At 34.8% G+C, this 18,960-nt stretch overlaps 2 protein-coding genes and 1 long non-coding RNA gene across 3 annotated transcripts; all 3 read right to left on the reverse strand.

Annotated features, from left to right (window-relative positions):
* Window positions 1–3,061: 3,061 nt before the first annotated feature.
* On the reverse strand, window positions 3,062–4,504 carry LOC133779172 (protein ALP1-like). The gene is made up of 3 exons (XM_062219166.1): window positions 3,986–4,504; window positions 3,664–3,892; window positions 3,062–3,585 (listed from the first exon to the last, which is right to left on the reverse strand). The coding sequence occupies exons 1-3, from the start codon at window positions 4,502–4,504 to the stop codon at window positions 3,062–3,064; spliced, it is 1,272 nt and encodes a 423-aa protein (XP_062075150.1).
* A 56-nt stretch (window positions 4,505–4,560) lies between these two features.
* Window positions 4,561–8,332, reverse strand: LOC133810238 (uncharacterized protein At2g29880-like). The gene is made up of 4 exons (XM_062246019.1): window positions 8,206–8,332; window positions 5,849–5,910; window positions 5,379–5,702; window positions 4,561–5,285 (listed from the first exon to the last, which is right to left on the reverse strand). Exons 3-4 carry the CDS (start codon window positions 5,700–5,702, stop codon window positions 4,662–4,664), a joined length of 948 nt encoding a protein of 315 aa, XP_062102003.1. The 5' UTR covers window positions 5,849–5,910; window positions 8,206–8,332; the 3' UTR covers window positions 4,561–4,661.
* A 5,954-nt stretch (window positions 8,333–14,286) lies between these two features.
* Window positions 14,287–15,583, reverse strand: LOC133810253 (uncharacterized). The gene is made up of 2 exons (XR_009881972.1): window positions 14,980–15,583; window positions 14,287–14,802 (listed from the first exon to the last, which is right to left on the reverse strand). It is a non-coding gene; the product is annotated as an uncharacterized LOC133810253 (long non-coding RNA).
* Between the last annotated feature and the right edge of the window lie 3,377 nt (window positions 15,584–18,960).

An 18,960-nucleotide genomic window follows, 5' to 3' on the forward strand; every position in this document is an offset into this window, starting at 1 on the left:
ACTTGTAGCTGTTGTAGCTCATACTCGACCTGATGATCATCGGCTGCATTATGCCAACTCGCCAGGGTCTTGAGTGGATGCTTCGACATGCTGACCTATTGCATGACAAGTTTTCCCCGAATAAACATCAACCACTCACTCGAGCTTATTTTACATTGAAGCTTGAAGTCTTCACATCATAATAATGATTACCTTCTCAATCTGATGATTAACTTTGACTTGATACGTATCAACCTGATACATGTCGAGCTGATACTTCGACTTGATACATGTCAAGTTGAATGGTCGATACCTTCGCCTATTGCACAAGTCTCCAACCAGCAAGTACCCCATGACAATTCGATATTTCATCTCAAATTTTAGATATAACAATATCAAAACTTGACGGTAACTTTGAAAGGCAACATGCTACATATCTCAGATCTAAAAATAAAAATCAAATTAAAAAAATAGATATAAGCTTATCTGAGAAGTAATATCAAAAACTAAAAAAAAAAACAATTAAAGAAAAAGAAGAAAAATAATTGCTTAAAAAATCGAAGAATAAACTATTTTATAGTAACATGGCTAATTGGTTATCCAAAAAATCCAATAATATATATATATATATATATATATATATCAGAACGTGATGATAACTATTGTCTAACCCAGATCTGAAGAAAAAAAATCAGATCTAGAAAAAATAAAAAATAATTCAGTTCTGAAACGAAAAGAATTATTGAAGAACAAGATCACAGAAAATGACGATGGTTGAAAATGTCATCAGAGTTGTAAATAAAGATCTTAGTGGTTTCAACTTGAAGTGGAAGATTTCAAAGAATATTGCAGACAAAAAATAATTCCCATAAATTTTGAACTTTTAATGAGAATTTCCCATATAGTTTGGAAAAAGGTATTTCCTCATATTTTACAAAGTTTTGATATAAAAGTCCTAAAAATAAAAATTCCCATATAATTAAATGAAGGGAAATGAATGATACGCAATGCATTGCAGCTTGCTTGTTTCATAACCTTTATATAAGGATCAAATAGTAACTTTTTTTGGTTGGGCCTTAAATTCAGTCCATTATACATATTAGGCCACACAATATATAGGGATTTTTTAAAATATATATTTTTTAGTTTTTTTTTTTAAAAAAAATCATTTTTTTAGTCTTAAGATTTTCTGTTTCTTTCAAGAACTTGGTCTTGAGATTTTAAAAATATGAATTTATTTTTTTTAAAAAAATATTATTTTAATCTAAAACTAAATTATATTTGACATATATATAAGGGAGTTCTCCTACAGGAGCTTCACTTTAAGTCCTACCGGTGGGACTCTCAGTGTTCTCGATCCGTGAACAGTTTTTGACGCGATTTTTTTATGACCGTGTATATTGTAGCTATTTAGAGCTTCCTATAAATTTTCAGAAAATTTCGAATAATTTACAGTACCGAAAACTAAGTTTAAACATGTTGTTGCACGCGTGACTAATTTTTTTTATGCGCGTGAAAATCAACATGTTTGAACCTAGTTTTCGGTACTGTAAACTATTCAGAATTTTCTGAAAATTTGCAGGATGCTCTAAATAGCTACAATATACACAGTCATAAAAAAATCGCGTTGAAAACTGTTCACGAGTCGAGAAACACTGAGAGCCCCACTGGTAAGGCTTAATGTGAAGCCCCTATAGAAAAATTCTCATATATATATATATATACACACACAAAAGCATATACCAAAACTTATAAAAATAAATAAAATCCATAAAAATATAGGACAATTCTTCTATAGGGGCTTCACTTTAAGCCCCGGTAGGACTTTCAGTGTTTCTCGACTTGTGTACAGTTTTCGGTACGACTTTTTTTATGACCGTGTATATTGTGGCTATTTAAAGCATCCTGCAAATTTTCAGAAAATTCCGAATAATTTACAGTACCGAAAAATAGGTTCAAACATGTTTTCCACGAGCATAAAAAAAAAATAGTTACGCGTGCAACAACATGTTTGAACCTAGTTTTCGGTACTGTAAATTATTCGGAATTTTCTGAAAATTTGCAGGATGCTCTAAATAGCTACAATATACACACTCATAAAAAAAAGTCACGCCAAAAAATGTTCACGGGTCGAGAAACACTGAAAGCCCTACCGGTAGGGCTTAAAGTGAAGCATCAATAGGAGAATTCCCCTAAAAATATATTGCTTTGTATAAAATTATAATAGAGGTAAATTCCTCAAATATATTTAAAAAGAGGAAATTAGAACATAACTAATTTGTTAGTTACTTTTAGAGGATGTTTTTATAAAATCAACATGATTAGTTAAACATATATAAGTTTGGGAAACCTATAATATTATCCTATATGTTTAGTTTCCCATTTTGTATTCTGGATTCATTATGGTTGTAACAAAATAGGTAAATATTCCAGTAATTGTGGGAAATTCGGTCCAACTCCATGGTTTTATAAATGGAGGTTGTAACAATGAAACGGGACATGACACTTTTTGTATGCCCAAATACTCATGAGAACGTAGGTTAATTGTTTTGGACAAAATCGCGTAAACTTTTGATATTCTCAAGTACTTGAAAACACAAACACAAAATTCCAATCATTTTCTAAGTAAAACTATCATTGACAATTATGAGTGTCAATAATAATATTTTAGAATTAGTTTAGGGTCTGATTGGTTCGTGATTAGAAAACTGTATTTTTGAAAAGTGAGATTCTGAAATGAAAATCTGAATTTAGTGACTAAAAACATGTTTCTGAAAATGTGATTGGTTCAATGTCAGGAAACTGTTTTTAAGTTTTAAAAAACTGAATCTGTGATTGGTATTAAATTTGAAAATATAACAGAAACTGAAAACGTGATTGGTTCAGCTGAATCTGAATATTATTTTTATTTTTATATTTTATTTACATAAGTTGTATAATATTAAATTTTGATTTATCTACAAATTTAATTATATTGATAAATTAAAATTTAATAATAGTGCATTGATTAAATTTATAACAATATTGCATTATCGTTAATTTTAATTTTTTTTCTAAATTAAAGTTACATATTTTTAATTAACTAAACATTATTGTTATAACTAAGCCACATTTGTCCAGTAATGTCATATCTAACATTTCCCATCTGAGCCATATAAGCTTGACTGAAATTAATCTGTGGTGCCTCAGAAATTCCTGCTTCATCTCCTTCTTGTTGGTTTTCTATTGTTGTATTAGATTGGCTTTCAGTTCCTTCAATATCTTCAACAGGTATAGCATCAACTGAATATTGTTCAAACATTCTATCATTAATAGAATGCATTTTGATCCAGTTGTGGATAGTGCAACATGCTATTGGTATTCGACGTTGCTTTCCAAGCAAGTATGGAGGCATTGGCTTCAAAATGGGAAACCTGGCTTTAAGAAGTCCAAAACAACGTTCAATCACATTGCGCAATGATGAGTGCCTATAATTGAATAACTCCATCGCACCTCTAGGATGGTTCCCTCTTCCTCTAAAGCGACGCAAGTGATAACGTTCACCACGATATGGTGCTAGAAACCCAGGCATATTTGGATAACCAGAATCAACAACATAGTATTTACCTATATTAAAATCACTTATTATGAACAAGGGAATGTGAAAGAAAATTATAATGCATCAAGACAAGTGTAATTTAAGACCTGGTGGTGGCATGGGAAAGTTATCGTCTTTTCTAATTGCATCAAGAAGCACTCGAGAGTCATTGGCTGTTCCTTCCCATCCAGCGTAGACATAAGTAAACATCATATTAAAGGAGCATGCAGCCATTACATTTTGTGTTACATCTACTTTTCTTCCTCTATATGCAAGTTGTTTTAGAGCTGGTGCAACTGCACTTACATGAGTACCATCAATTGCTCCAACACAATCCTACATAATAAATCAGATATATCATTACCAACTTCAATTAAATTCATATGAATTATAACAAATTTTTTATTAAAATTAATAAATAAAATTTACCTTAAACCATGGGAAATACTTCGAATTATTTTGAATTTCTGCTTGCACAGTATTAAAGTGAAGAGACCTTATTACTTCATTTCCTAAATAACACAATGCATCTAGCACTCTGCCAAACTGACGACAAACAATTTCTACCGAATGTTGATATCTTTCGGCCACAGTCCTAACTCGTTGGTTGTGTGTTACTATCCATAGAAACATGACAACAGCTTCTTCAACACTAATTACCTTGTCATGTTCTATGACTTCCATTTCAACTAATCGACGACATAAAGATCTAAAAGTATTAACGTCCATTCTAATTGTGTAAAACAATCTATCAGGATGTCCATTTAGCAGCTCAAGTAAATATTGACGTTCAGACATATTTGAAGTGCGTAGTGGTCGTCTAATCTGTTGAGATTTTTGCATCTCATGTATTCGATTAGCCATGAGAACTTGACCAATTAATTCCTCGCTTGATGAAGACGAAGTATCACCAAATAATATTTCAAACTCCTCATCCGAATCATCCATCTTAGGTACCTAATTATGACAATAATAAAAGTTCAATCACGACAATAAACACCAAGTCAACTTCATTACACATTATCTAAGATAAAGTCATAACAGACAAAGTTCATGGTTTGGTAGTTCATAACAGACAAAGTCATAATAAATAAACAATATTAAATCACTCCAACAATGAATCAAGATAAGCACGTCGACGCTCCTCATTCATTCTCATGAATATTCCGCGCCATTCTGGGGTTGCTACAAACTCATGCAACGCTTTGAGGTATATTTTGTTATCCATATCTGGAATACCATCAAGAATGCTTTGACAATCTTCCACATTGTAAGAATTAGTGACATTGCTGGTTTCCTCACTAATTCTTTTTTCTCTCGATTCATAATACTTACGCATAGTCTCACTCCGTGTTAATGATGCCTCAGTCTTAGCAGAAATACTTTTTGCAAGTTCTCCCATCACTTGGTCGAAGGCAGAATTAGCCCCTTTGTTCTTTTTCTCTTTTGGTTTTGGTGCATCTGGTGGAGCAGAAGTAGCTCGACGACGTACACCAGTAACTTCTTCTTCCTCTCCATAATTATCACCATCAAATTCAAGATCAATATCAACATGTGCTGCAGTGCCAACAAAATGACGCTCTTGTTGGCGTTCCTCAACTGAAGAAGGCGGAAGTTGAGTGGATGCATAACTCATACCACCAGTGGCTGTTGTATTATTGAATATTTCTCCAAGCATCTCATAATGTTGCAATCCTTTTTTTTGAAATCTCTTGGCATTTGGATATTTCTACAAAAATCCAAAAACACACAACATTACTACATAACATGAATTTAGAATAATCAAGTAATCAACAACACAATTATAGTATAAGTCTATTACCTTTAGATAAGTGTCCCATACTTCATCACTTGCTGTAACAGTTTTTGTTTGAGTATCCCATCCCATACCAGTTTGTTCCAAAAGATGAGAAAATTCTCGATGTGCCTTTCTCAACCGATTGAATTTGGATTTCAATTGAGGCGTTTTATATCTCTTTCCAAAAGAATTAAATATGTCATTTTCTATTTTTAGCCATCCTTTTTTGTCCAAGGTTGTTGTTTGTAATCCTTTTTTAGCCTCTTCATACAAAAGACCAATATAATGTGATTCAATAGCCTCAGGCCAAGAAGCGTGATCGTCAATGTCTACATTCTTCGCATCCATCTAATCATAATTTTAACTATCACAATCTATGTCTTCATAAATAATGCTTCTTTTAAATTTAGTAGCTCACGTTTTCAAAATCAAACATTCAAATCAAAGAATTCCAAGATGTAAAGAAAGTAGAGAGAGTGAGAAAAAGAGCTCACCTCAGATGTTGCAGATTGAGAGCAAATGGACTGTAATGGTGTGATGGTGGTGTGGTCGGCTGCTACTTCAAACAAAAGATGATGAGTATTTAATCAGGGACTCAGGACTCGGAACAACTTTTCATTACTTTCTCTTCATTTTAGATTTTTTCTTCTTCTCATAATTGTTGGATATGGTTTACTTAAAAAAAAAGATCTTATGAGAATTACCCAATATTATGAATGTAATTCAGTATGTTAATTACAAGTTTTATTTGCTGCATCTAGCAAATTTGGTCAAGACCCATAAATTTGTTCACTGCAACAAAAAAAAACACAATAAATGCATTCCTAAATACCCAGACAAGATTATCTAATCACACCAAGTTACTCACAAATTATAATCTCACAAAAGCTAGAGCAGCCATTAGAGAAGAGAACTCACACCCTTAATTTTAAGAAATCAAAACTGAACACTGAAGATAATGACATTCCAATTTTACAAGAAAGCAACCATTGAAGGACTCAAAATTAATTTCTGAAAAACTTCTTACTCTAGAATTGCAACTGAATAAAAATCCTATTCCTAAGATGCTTATTTGGTGAAAGCCCACAATAAAAACCAAGATTGCCAAATCAGAATTAAAGGCAAGAGAGAGCTTTTAGACTTGCATTTAAAAATTTCACCTGATTGTCAAATTTGACCAAATAAGAGCACAAACCATAATTCAAGTCCATTAACCAAATATGCAAGCAAGAGAATTGAATAAAGATATGGAAATATAAAAATAGAATCAAACAATATTATATATATTGCTTCTGATTCTCTTTTGCGTGTATAATGACTCCTTTATTATTTTTTAGTTTCTTGAAATGTCTCAACATTTGCAATAAGCAGTTGTAAATTCTCTCATTTTCTGTCATCAAGATCTCTGTTCACACAGTTGTAAAATTAAGTCTCTACTGCCATTGTAATCTCCAAAGGTAGTTGTTCAGTTTTCTGCAATTTATCTATGAAGTTTTCTTGTTTTGTGACTGTTCTTGTTTGGTAATAGTTTGATCACCACAAAGTGTATGATTATAAATATTTTTTTTCTTCAAAAAAAAGAAGAGAAGAATGTTTTAACTGAGAATTAAGATACGCACATATGTATACAAAAATGGTGAAGAAAACTTTATTCAACTGATTATTAAACATTAAGCCTACAATGAAATGAAAGACTTTCAGCATGAGAAAATTAGAGAAAAGTATAGAATCAAAAGAAACAAAAAAGCATTAGAGCTTTTGGATTAAAGTGTAACATTAAAATTACTCAAGTTGATATTGAGCCATAGTGATTTAAAGCATATAAGGGTCAAATAATCAGTTCATTAGATAAAATTTGCATAAAATAAATTCAATTCAGTTCAGTTTGAAAACTCTTAAGAGAGATAAGGACTACTGCAACACTCAAAGAAAATTGAGATCTCTCATCCAAATATGAAATAATCATACTTGACTTTCCACAAGTACAGGAAAGTAAACATTAGGAGAAACCATAAGATGGAAAATAATATGCAGCAGCTGAATTTGAAACACTTAAAAAAAAAAACCAATGCAAGCACTAAATACAAATAAATATATGAACCATGCAATAAGTGGCCAAGTAACATGCACTATGTACTTTGCGATATACACTTCCAGTTTATGGTTCAATAAAATGAGAGATATAAAAATATGAGTATATTAAATCATGACCATTTTCTAAAGCACAAGAAAACTCTGTCGAGAAGAACATAATAACAGAGTAAAGAATTGCCTTTAGCTGCAATATCCACACAAGTTATCAAGTTAATGAACCTAACATTATTTAGTTAATAATACTGCATATCTTGATAGAGATCACATCACTCTACATCAATGGGTAGAACATTATATATATATATATAAATATGTGAGAGCAAATCAAAATAAATGATACCATATCTGTGACTACAAAATACAGACAACTTGGATTGGAAAATGGTTCAACTAAAGTGACCTAAATTGCTAGTTTCTAATGAAAACCCCAAAAATATCTAACACTTAAAACCTTTAAAAATTAATATTAAAAAAATGCTAATGGTGGAACACGAAAGAAAAAGATGTGAAGGATATCAAATGCATATGCTCAATTAGATGCATAGGAAACAAATAAAATTACCAAAAAATCCTAAAAAAGTTCTCCGAAGTTATCAACAATCATCCCAATATTTTGTTGTCTTTCTTTTATACATGTAAGGCAAAAGACTTTTACAGCTAGCATATACTGGGTACAAAAGAGATCTCATCAAAACAACAAACACACATTTCTCTGTATATATTTACTGGTATTAATGAAAAAAATAAGGAGATTTACCGTAATTAATCAGAAATTGAAGACTTGTAAGTGATGGTGAGTGTCTGAATGTGACATTGAACAAGGATGATGAAGAAGAAGAAGAAGAAGAAGGAGGTAAAGATGATGAAGAAGAAAGAAAGTAGAACAGAAAAAGATAAAGGGAAGAAAAAAACTAGGGTGAAAATATGTTTTTAGGTTTTTGGATAAAATGCTTAGAAAACGATAAATAATCGTTTTCAATTTGCTAGGGTAAAATTTGAATTATTTTTAAAAACACTTTTTGAAACACAAGCAACCAATCAGTGGTTTTTGTGGGCCTCATGTATTTTGTGTTTTCAAAATGATAAAATAGTTTTCAAATTTGAAACCAATCAGACCCTTAGTTTTACATTTGACTTTTTTTTATATTATTACTAAATATTTATTAATTAAATTAGTAATTGATTTGACCTATTTCGTATGGTCATGCTAAGGGATTAATTTAGAGAGATTTTTACATAAAATATTAATTTTCGCTAAAAAATTATGTTTTTATGGTCAAACATTTTTTTTCTTCAATTTTACGCTTTTAAGGGAATTTTTATATTTTTACGGTTTTGTCTTTTTCTTTTTTTTGTGTTGTTTTTGATAATTTTGCAAAATAGACAAAGGGAATTTTAGAGAGAATCAAAAGGGAGGCTATGTTTTCATTATATCAAAAGAGATGAGAATAAGAGTACAAAAGCAACAAAATATATAGCCAAAATAATAAGAGGCTAAAAGACTAAACTGCCCTTACATAATAATAAAACTTATATTATTAACATCTCCCATCAAACTCATGATGCATTTGCAGGAAGCATCGAGAGTTTGCTAACTAAGAAACAAAAACGAGAAATAGTATGAGCCTTCGTAAACAAGTCGGCAATCTGCATAGCGGAAGTGACAAATGGTAAAGTGATGGTCCCATTTTGATAGTGGTGACGAGTAAGATGACAATCTATCTCAATATGTTTCGTGCGCTCATGAAAAACGGAGTTGCGAGTAATCTGAATAGCACTAACATTGTCACAATGCATCGGAGTGGGATCTGAGAGAATAACACCCATATCAGCAAGTAACCAACGCAACCAAACAATTTTAGCGGTAGTGGAGGCCATGGCACGATATTCTGCTTCTGTAGACGATCAAGAGACAACAGTCTGTTTTTTACTCTTCCAAGAAATAAGAGAATCTCCCAAAAATATACAAAAACCAGTGGTAGATTTGCGATTAGTACAATCACCACCCCAATCTGCATCTGAGTAGGCACGTAACTCTAAAGTTGACGTAGATGGAAAAAGCAGACTCTGAAATTGAGTTCCCCGAAGATATCGAAGAATACGAAGCACAGCTGCCCAATGAACGGTAGTGGGAGATGCAACAAACTGATTGACAATGTGAACTGCATAAGCGATGTCTGGCCTGGTGATAGTATGGTACACTAAGCTACCAACCAGAGTGCGATATAGAGAGGGATCTGACAAGGCAACACCATCAGATGAAGAATACCTGGCATTAAGCTCAAGAGGGGTCTCAACAGTGTGAGCATCAGAGAGATGAGCCTAATCGAGAATATCAGCAATGTACTTAGATTGAGAAAGAAGATAGCCACGAGGAGAGTAAGCTACTTCGATCCCTAAAAAGTACCGTAGAGAACCCAAATCTTTCATCTCAAATTCACGAGTCAAGTGCGTTTTCAACTCCGTTATCCCATTCGCATCATCACTGGTGATAATCATATCATCAACATATAAAGAGAGTAAAGTGCGGCTAAAAGAAGTACACCTAACAAAGAGAGTTGAATCATGTGCACTGGGGAAGCCGAGAGAAGTAATCACGATGGAAAAATTTTCAAACCAGGCTCGGGGAGCTTGTTTAAGCCCATAAAGAGCTTTCTTCAATCTGCAAACTTCTCCTGAATTATGAGGAACACCTGGTGGAGGAACCATGTAAACTTCTTCTTGAAGAGTCTCGTTCAAGAAGGCGTTTTTAACATCCATTTGAGAAATGGACCACTGTCGAGCAGACACAACAGCAATGAGAGCACGAATAGTGGTATATTTGGAAACTGGAGCGAAAGTTTCCTCATAATCCATCCCATACTCCTGAGAAAAGCCTTTAGCAACCAAACGAGCTTTGTACCGCTCTACTGACCCATCAGACTTAGTCTTGATCTTGTAAACCCAACGGGAACCAATAGCACGCTTCCCCATAGGAAGAGGAACAATATCCCAAGTACCTATCTTGTACAACGCAGAGAGTTCTTTAGCCATTGCCTGCTGCCAAAGAGGGTCAAGAATAGCCTCTTTATAGGAAGAGGGCTCAGAGAGTTGGTGAATAGAAGTCAGAAAAGAAGAGAAAGAATCAGAATAAGTGGAGTAGACAAAATCAGGTAACTGTGTGGACTTACGAATTCTTTGAGGGTAGCGAGGAGGAGGAGCAGGATCCACAATCTCAGAAGCATCTTGAGCAGTAGTAGGGACAGAAGGGACTTCGACAGGCTGAGAACCGACATCTGCAGAGTTAAGAGTATCAATAGTAGAAGAATCAAATGGATCAATACGAGTGAGATCAGATTTGTGTAGATTGGGGGTGTCTGATGGAATAGAGTAGAAAGGTATATGCCCAAGAAACACAACATGACGAGAAACATAGAGTTTTTGACTAATAGGATCATAACATCGATATCCTTTTTGACCTTCACCATAACCAAGAAATACACAAAGAGCGGAACGAGAAGTAAGCTTACTACGTTCAACATGAGGATGGAGAACAAAACATGTGGAACCAAAGACTCTCAATGAAGAATAATCAGGAGCGTGACCATAAAGTTTTTCAAAGGGAGACAGATCTGAAGTGACAGATGACATAATTCTATTGATTGAATGAACTGCAGTCAGAATGGCTTCCCCCCAAAACTCACTAGGAACATAAGCAGACAATAAGAGAGAACGAGCAGTTTCAACAATGTGTCTTTGTTTTCTTTCGGCAACCCCATTTTGCTCTGGTGTATCGGTACAAGAGGTTTGATGTAAGGTACCATCTAAAGCAAGCAATTCAGAGAAACGATTGGAGGTATATTCACCACCCAGATCACATCGAAAACATTTGATGACAGCATTATGTTGAGTTTTAACAAAAGCACGAAACATATGATAAATCGCGAGGAAATCAGAACGATGTTTCATAAGATAGACCCAACAAAAACGAGTATAATCATCAATAAAAGAGACATAGTAACGTGATCCACCTTTTGTTAGAACGGGTGATGGCCCCCACACATCAGAGTGAATCAAATCAAAAGGTGCAAGAGAAACAGAAACACTCTTATAAAAAGGTAAAGCAGAAAATTTTGCCAATTTGCAACCACAACAATCTGAAATATCATGGGTTTGTAACTTTCCTAATGCTCCTGTGGAAGCTCAGTACTTTAAACGTGAACCAGATACATGTCCAAAACGAGAATGCCATAAATAAAAACTAGACGAAGACGAACTTAAACGAAATGAAGACAAATCGACACTAGAAGCTGCAACATCAGGAACTCTCAGCTCATCTAAAATGTAAAGCCCCCCCTGCCTACGGCTTGTCCCAATCAGCTTCTTGGAATGAGGATCCTGCACATAACAACAAGAATTAGAGAAAATAACTGAGAAACCAGAGTCACATAATTGACCAACAGAGACAAGATTCAAAGTAAGATTTGGAATATGATATACATCAGAGAATGACATTTTTGGAGTGCAAATAGAGCCAATCCCTGCTAATGGCATGGGATTTCCATCAGCGGCCATGACAGATACAGAGGGTGCTAATTTAATGGACAAGAAGGAATTGGAATTAGGTGACATATGATGTGAAGCTCCAGAATCAAGGACCCATATAGAGGAAGATATACCTGGTGTACTACTAGAAGGCAAACCTATGTGGGAGGAGGCTGACACGGCGTGTGGCTGCGAGGCAATGAACTTCTGAAACTGCTCTGTGAGTGTAGCAATAGAGGTACTAGGGGTGCTTCTAGAATCTGCAGGTGGAACAGTAGCTGCCATGTTCGAAGACATAGGGTGAAGAGGTCGATAAGGTTGGTTTCCAAATTTCCAGTGAGGAGACTGATTCGGTGATTGCGCCCTGTTCAACAGTTTGGGACATTGAGCCTTCCAGTGTCCCTTTTGCTTGCAAAAACTACATTCGTCGTAGCCAACCTTGGCTTGAGTCTTGTGTTGATTGTTGGAGGCTGGCCGATGAGGAACTGCAAAGACAAAGGGATTCGGAGAAGGAAGAATCCCATTTTCCGCCCCCCCCCCCCCCCCCCCCCCCTTTATCAACACGAGACTTCAAGCGAATCTCTTATGCTAACAACTCATTAACCACCGAATCAACTGACGGAAGAGGACTGCGATGCAGGATTGTTCCACAAAGACCTTCAAACTCATCTCGAAGAGCCATCAAAAACTGAACCAGACGTTGTGCGTCTCTCCAAGCAATGTAAGGGGCAAATGCCCGTAACTCCGCTGATTCAGTCAAAGCAAGTTGATCCCACAGATTAGACATAGCAGAATAAAATTCCTGAATGTTCATGCTATTCTGTTGAAGGGCCCGAATACCAATCTCCAATTGATACTGCTTTGCGAAATTAGACTGTGTATACAGCCTTTCCAAGTGCTCCCAAACTTCCTTCGCCGTCTCATATTTCGCCAATTGGATATCGATTGATTGTTGAATCGAGTTGTTGATCCAAGTGATGATTTTCGAATTGTTGGCATCCCAAAGATCCAACTGTTCTGCAAAGCTCTCATCCTTATCGTTCTTCGGTTTCGTGGAAGTTCCAGAAACATAACCCCACATACATTTCCCTTTCAAAAAAAAATTCATAACATAATGCCAATACGAGTTCGATCACCGAGATTATAATCCTAGCGCAACCAAATCGAGAGTACTCAAGAACATTGCTCTGATACCATGATTATTTTGCAAGATAGATAAAGGAGATTTTAGAGAGAATCAAAAGGGAGGCTAGGTTTTCATTATATCAAAAGAGATGAGAATAAGAGTACAAAAGCAACAAAATATATAGCCAAAATAATGAGAGGTTAAAAGACTAAACTACCCTTACATAATAATAAAACTTATATTATTAACAGTTTTTAGGTTTTTTTTTTTGTTTTCACGTTGTTTTAAGGTTTTTTTTGTTGGTATAGTGAGCTGTTTTTAAGTTGCATTTTAGTTGTTTTTTCTAAAAACCGTATTTTCGTAATTATGAAACGTTAAAAATTGTATTTTTGAAAACTTGAGTGTGTATTTTTTAAGAAAAAAAAGAACCGTAAATAAGTAAAAAAACAAAAAAAATATGTATATTTAAGAAAAAATCTCTAATTTAGAAGCACATTTTGGGCTTTTGGAGTTCCAATATCACTTTATAGTTGGTTGGGTTTCCAATGACTTTTGACTTTTAGTTCTAAAATGTTCCTTTAGAGCATCTCCAATGGGGAGAGCCAAAATAAGTGCTTGCATATTTGGCATTTTTTTTTTTTTTTTGCAACCATTGAAGGATGCCAACCATTGGAGAGTTAAGGGTGTCAACTTATTTTTTGGCACGGTTGTCAAATCTATCTTTTTAATAAAATAAAAAAAATTAAGATTTCATTAAATACACATTGTGTCATTGGTGTACCAACCAATAGAGTAAGATTAACATAAATGAGTATGTACTTACCAATAAAGGTAATGCTAATAAAAATAAAGATATAAATAAATAGATAAAAAAAAATTATTATAAATGTTATATTAAGTTTTTACCATTAATTTTTAGGGTAAATATCATTTTGGCCCATGTGTTGTGCAAAAGTTGCCGATCGGACCCTCTGTTTTGTTAAATGACAATTTGGACCATGCGTTTTGCAAAATGGAACAAAAAGGTACCCTGAGCCCAATTTTGGTCAAACATTTTTTAAATATGACCAAAATATTTATTAAGTTAAGAATTAGTTAAATATTTAAAATAAATTATATTGATTTTAAAATAAAAAACTAATTAAGACATTAAACTAAATTTTAAAAAAATCATATTGAAACTAAATCAAAATTCAAACACAGATTCACAATAAAAAATCAAAATCAAATTCAAAAACCTAGAACTCATAATAGAAAACAAAAAATCTATCCAAAAAAACCTCTTGATTTCATATCTTCATATTCACAAATCAAAAATAAAAAAATCGCAGGTCTCTCAAATTTGGCATCCTTATATTCAATCAGCAACCAGATTCAACCATGAATCCTAAGCTCAACAAATTGAAGAGCCATTCAAGCCCCAAATCAATTCGTAAACAAGAAAACACTTGAACTTCGACCGTCCTTCTCGTGCGTCGCCCCACCAACTGACATCTGCGAATTCCGATGGTGAAGAGCACCACGCAAAGCTGCCCAGATTCATCTCACCCCAGCAAGCCCCAAATCTCAAACTTCAGCCCATCACTAGCTCACCTTAGGTCTCGCTTTGATCTTCGACTTCAGATTTCACGCCCCTCAACTCCAACCCCAACCCAATACCTTGTCCCTCGATTTCTCTATCTCATTTGTCCCAAATCGCACGAACTAAAATTAAATCAAGAACAACAAGAATACCAACCAAAAAAATTGCAATCAAAACTCAAATTCATAGCAAACAAATCATTCAAATAATCTAACAATAAAATGCAATATCTAATCAAATATAGGTTTAGCTTTTCATTTATTTTACAAATTGAAACCTGAGTTCAAAAATTTACTCACTCTATCTCGTTGGCACCTTCCACTTCTTTCCAGAATCCATGAAAAACATAGCCTCATTTCTCTTCCATGGTCGTCAGCCCTTGAAAACACATACCCACCGTCGTTAGACCCTTGTATATCTCTGTGGTCAATGCTCTAGTTCTACAACTTTGTCGTCAGTCCATTCAATCTGAGTTCTCTCCCCACCTCCGTCGATGCCCCATGATCGATGCTTCAGATCTGCAAGTTCATAGCTCAATCAAAGAGGATAGTGGGCCATATTTGAAAGCAAGCCAGCAGTTCATCACCATCAATCGACCTTAAGAAACGAGCACACCAGTTGACAACCCCAAATCTCCCTTGGAAATTGACGACCCTAGATCTATATAATAGAAGAAGAAGAAGAAGAAGAAGAAGAAGAAGAAGAAAAAGAAGAAGAAGAAGAAGAAGAAGGGAAAAATCGGATGAAAAATCGATTTCTTTAGTTTTGTTTTTAGTAAAATCTATTTGTTTATTTTTAAATTATTTATGTTGCTATTTTATTATTTAAATTAGTTTTTTATTTTAAAATCAATTTAATTTATTTTAATATCTATTTTAAATATTTAACTAATTCTTAACTTAATAAAACTAGGGGTGTTGTAATGCCCCAAAATCCCTAATGCGATTTAATGGTTTGATAAGTAGGTCGGGAGGGCCATAATTGATTTATTATGTCATTAAATGATTATGTGCATGTTTATGTGAATTATATTATAATATGATGTTAAATGCATGCATGTAGGTCCACATTTCATTATAGGGGCATTTTAGTAATTTGGCCCGTTGAGGGCGTAATTGTGTATTTTCATGCATGTTGGTGAATCATTGTTGAGGCCACATAATAATGTGGATTTTTTCAAGCCATTCGGCATGAGACAATCTTTGAGTGCAAGTTAGCGATTTGGTCATAACTTTGGAGCTTGGGGTGAGTCTCAGGGTAATTAGGTGATTAGAGCGTTGTCGAGAATTAAATGGTAACAAGATATGATTTATTGGTATTTGAGCATGATGGGAATTGGAGAGTGTTAATTATGATTAACTACATAGGCAGGAAAGTACGACTTTTCCCTGGGGGCTGTTAAGAGATGAATTAAGCATGGGGGTATTTTGGTCATTTGACCTAGGTTATATTAGGTGGATGGCTGTAGAAGAAACAGAACCAAAATAGAGCTCTTTCCTACCTCCTTCACGATCATCTCTTTTTCTTCTCCTTCCTTTGAATTTTGAAGCAAGTTTGGGGATTCAAACTTGGAGATTGAAGCTTGAGGTCTTAGGCTAGTGTTTAGCCATTGAAGAAGATTCAATTCAAGTTTAAGGTAAGGTTTTAGTTCAAGTTTATGATTCCTTGCTCTATTTTTATGTTAGTTTTGAGGTTGGAGTTTTGATCATTGAAATGGGAATTTGATGAGGTTTTGATTGGTTTAAGGCTTAGGTTTTGTTGGTTATATGGTGGATAAGTTGTGGTAATAGTTGGTAGCTTTGATTTGTGATATTGGGAGTGTTTTAATGGGTTTTTGAAATGAGTTCGAAGGGGAAAAACAGAAGTTTTTGGCTGAGTTTCAGGTGGGGTCGCAGTTCTGTTCTAGAGCGCTGCGGCCCAAGCTTGTTGAAGATGAAGGGTGCCTCGGATGGGCCATTGGGTCGCGGCATGGTGGAGGAAGGCCGCGGTGAGTGTTGGCGGTTGAAGTGTGGCCGGTTCTGTTTAAGGAGGCGGGCCACGACATGGTGGTGTAGGGTCGCAGCCCTTAGTGGCATTCTGGCCAGAATGATGTTTTTGTCGTGGGGATTCAAACCTTAGGCCTCAGGATCGTTCCTACTACCCGGTTTAGTAGGATTCGTTGTCTCGGAGGCTAGGTTTTGGTCCGGGATCCTTTTGTGATTCATTTTATTGATGGAATCTCATAATTGGTTATGACCAGGTGATCGTCAAGGAACTAAAAGGTTGATCGTTCTCAAGGGTCGTTCTTTTACTAATTCTCGCTCGAACCAGAGGTAAGAAAACTGCACCCCATATGTGACATGCATGACTATCATTGAGGCATGTTGAATGTTTAGATGTGTACATTGATTGCATATCAAATGCTTAGCAAATCTTGCTCACTTGTGCATGGCACTGACTAATTAGTCAGAATCAGCAATGGTGTCAGTTAATACTGTGAAGTTGTGACTCAGTAGTCAAGTTCGGCAGTAGTACTGAGCATTGGTCATATGGTATTGACTAATAAGTCAAGAACGGTCTTAGCATGTTTAACGCAAGCCGACAAAGATTAGAATTAATCAACATTTGCATTGAATGACTCATCACGAGCATTAATGCTGGACCAACCTCAAGTTCGATGAAAACTAAAAGCGCTTGTCTAGCCTATGGCTAGTCACTTAGAGCCAGGGCCAAAAGGCCCAAGTGACTACATCGTCACATGGCTATGGGTGCTGAGCCCCGTAGTGACTACTCATCAGTCACTCAACTGTTTAAGCTAGTGACTACTCATCAGTCACTCATCTGGTTTACATTAGTGACTTGCTCATCAATCACTCATCTAATTAGGGCTATAAGCCTCATCATGGTTAACAGAACCTCAAGTGTTAAATCACTCATCTGATTAGGGCTAAAATCCCCATCATGGTTAACAGAACCTCAAAGTGATATTCACTCATCTGTTCAGGGCTATAAGCTCTGTATGATTATCATGATCATCATTTGATATTATATACATGCAGTAATGAGTTTTCTTGTTGGGTTTTGGCTCATGGGTGGCTATGTGGTGCAGGTAAAGGTAAAGAAAAGCTCACCCAGCCTTGAGTGGAGAGCTTAGGTGGTGATGTGTACATATGCGGCCGCTTGACCACCACGGCCAATGAGTTTTTCAGAAGAACTAGGGGGTTAACCCTATTTTTGCCGCTTAGGTCGGCGGGTTGAAAATTTTACACTGTAATGACCATTTTGGATTGTAAATAACTTGTAAATGTTTTTATGGGCCCATAAACAGTTTTATGTTTTGAATAAAATGTATCATTTCCTTTTGATTGGTTTTTCACCTTAGCCTGTTAATAATGCATTGCGCATGTTTATAACCAAAGAACTCGATTAGCGAGTTAAGCACGGTTCAAAGCTCACAGTAACAGTCTTGGAGTAACCAGGGCATTACAGGTATTTTGGTCATATTTAAAAAATGTTTGACCAAAATTGGGCTCAGGGTACCTTTTTGTTCCATTTTGCCAAACACAAGGTCCAAATTGTCATTTAACAAAATAGAGGGTCCGATCGGTAACTTTTGCACAACACAAGGGCCAAAATGGTATTTATCCTAATTTTTATCTATTGAATAAAAAAATTCAAATTTTATTTTTGGAACTTAAAACATTCACATTTTATCACCTAATTTTTATATCATTGCATATGTAAATAATTAATTTTTATTTATTTTTAATCTATTTTTTCTTGTATAAATATTCATCACATACTAGTTATTTTTCACACTATATCTTTTTCTACAACCATTCACATATTCTTCTGCAATATCCTATTTATTCTTCTACTACAACATTTCATATAATATTTTTATCATACCAAATGGATTCCCAAAGTTCTCCAAATTCCCAATATCCTAACCCCAAAAATCCAAATTTATTATATTATCAATTCGACCAAAATTTCCCAAATTTTCCACATACTAACCCCCAAAATCTAAATTTTCAATATTCTGAATTCAATAAAAAATTTCTTAATTCTCAAAATTATCCCATGTCTCGATTCCCTTACCAAAATTTTAGGTCTTTTGAGACACCTCAACATGCACCATTATTCACACTAGGAAATTCACCACCATATGACTTTCATACACCTTCCCCACCCCAACCCGAAATGGATTAAAAAATTCATAGGCCAAGTATGGAAAAGTCTACTATTGATTTGAATCTAGAAACTTCATCAACATCGGTATCTGAAACCTAATCTATTGA

This window comes from Humulus lupulus, chromosome 1, assembly GCF_963169125.1.
Source record: "Humulus lupulus chromosome 1, drHumLupu1.1, whole genome shotgun sequence".
Taxonomy (NCBI): Eukaryota; Viridiplantae; Streptophyta; class Magnoliopsida; order Rosales; family Cannabaceae; genus Humulus; species Humulus lupulus.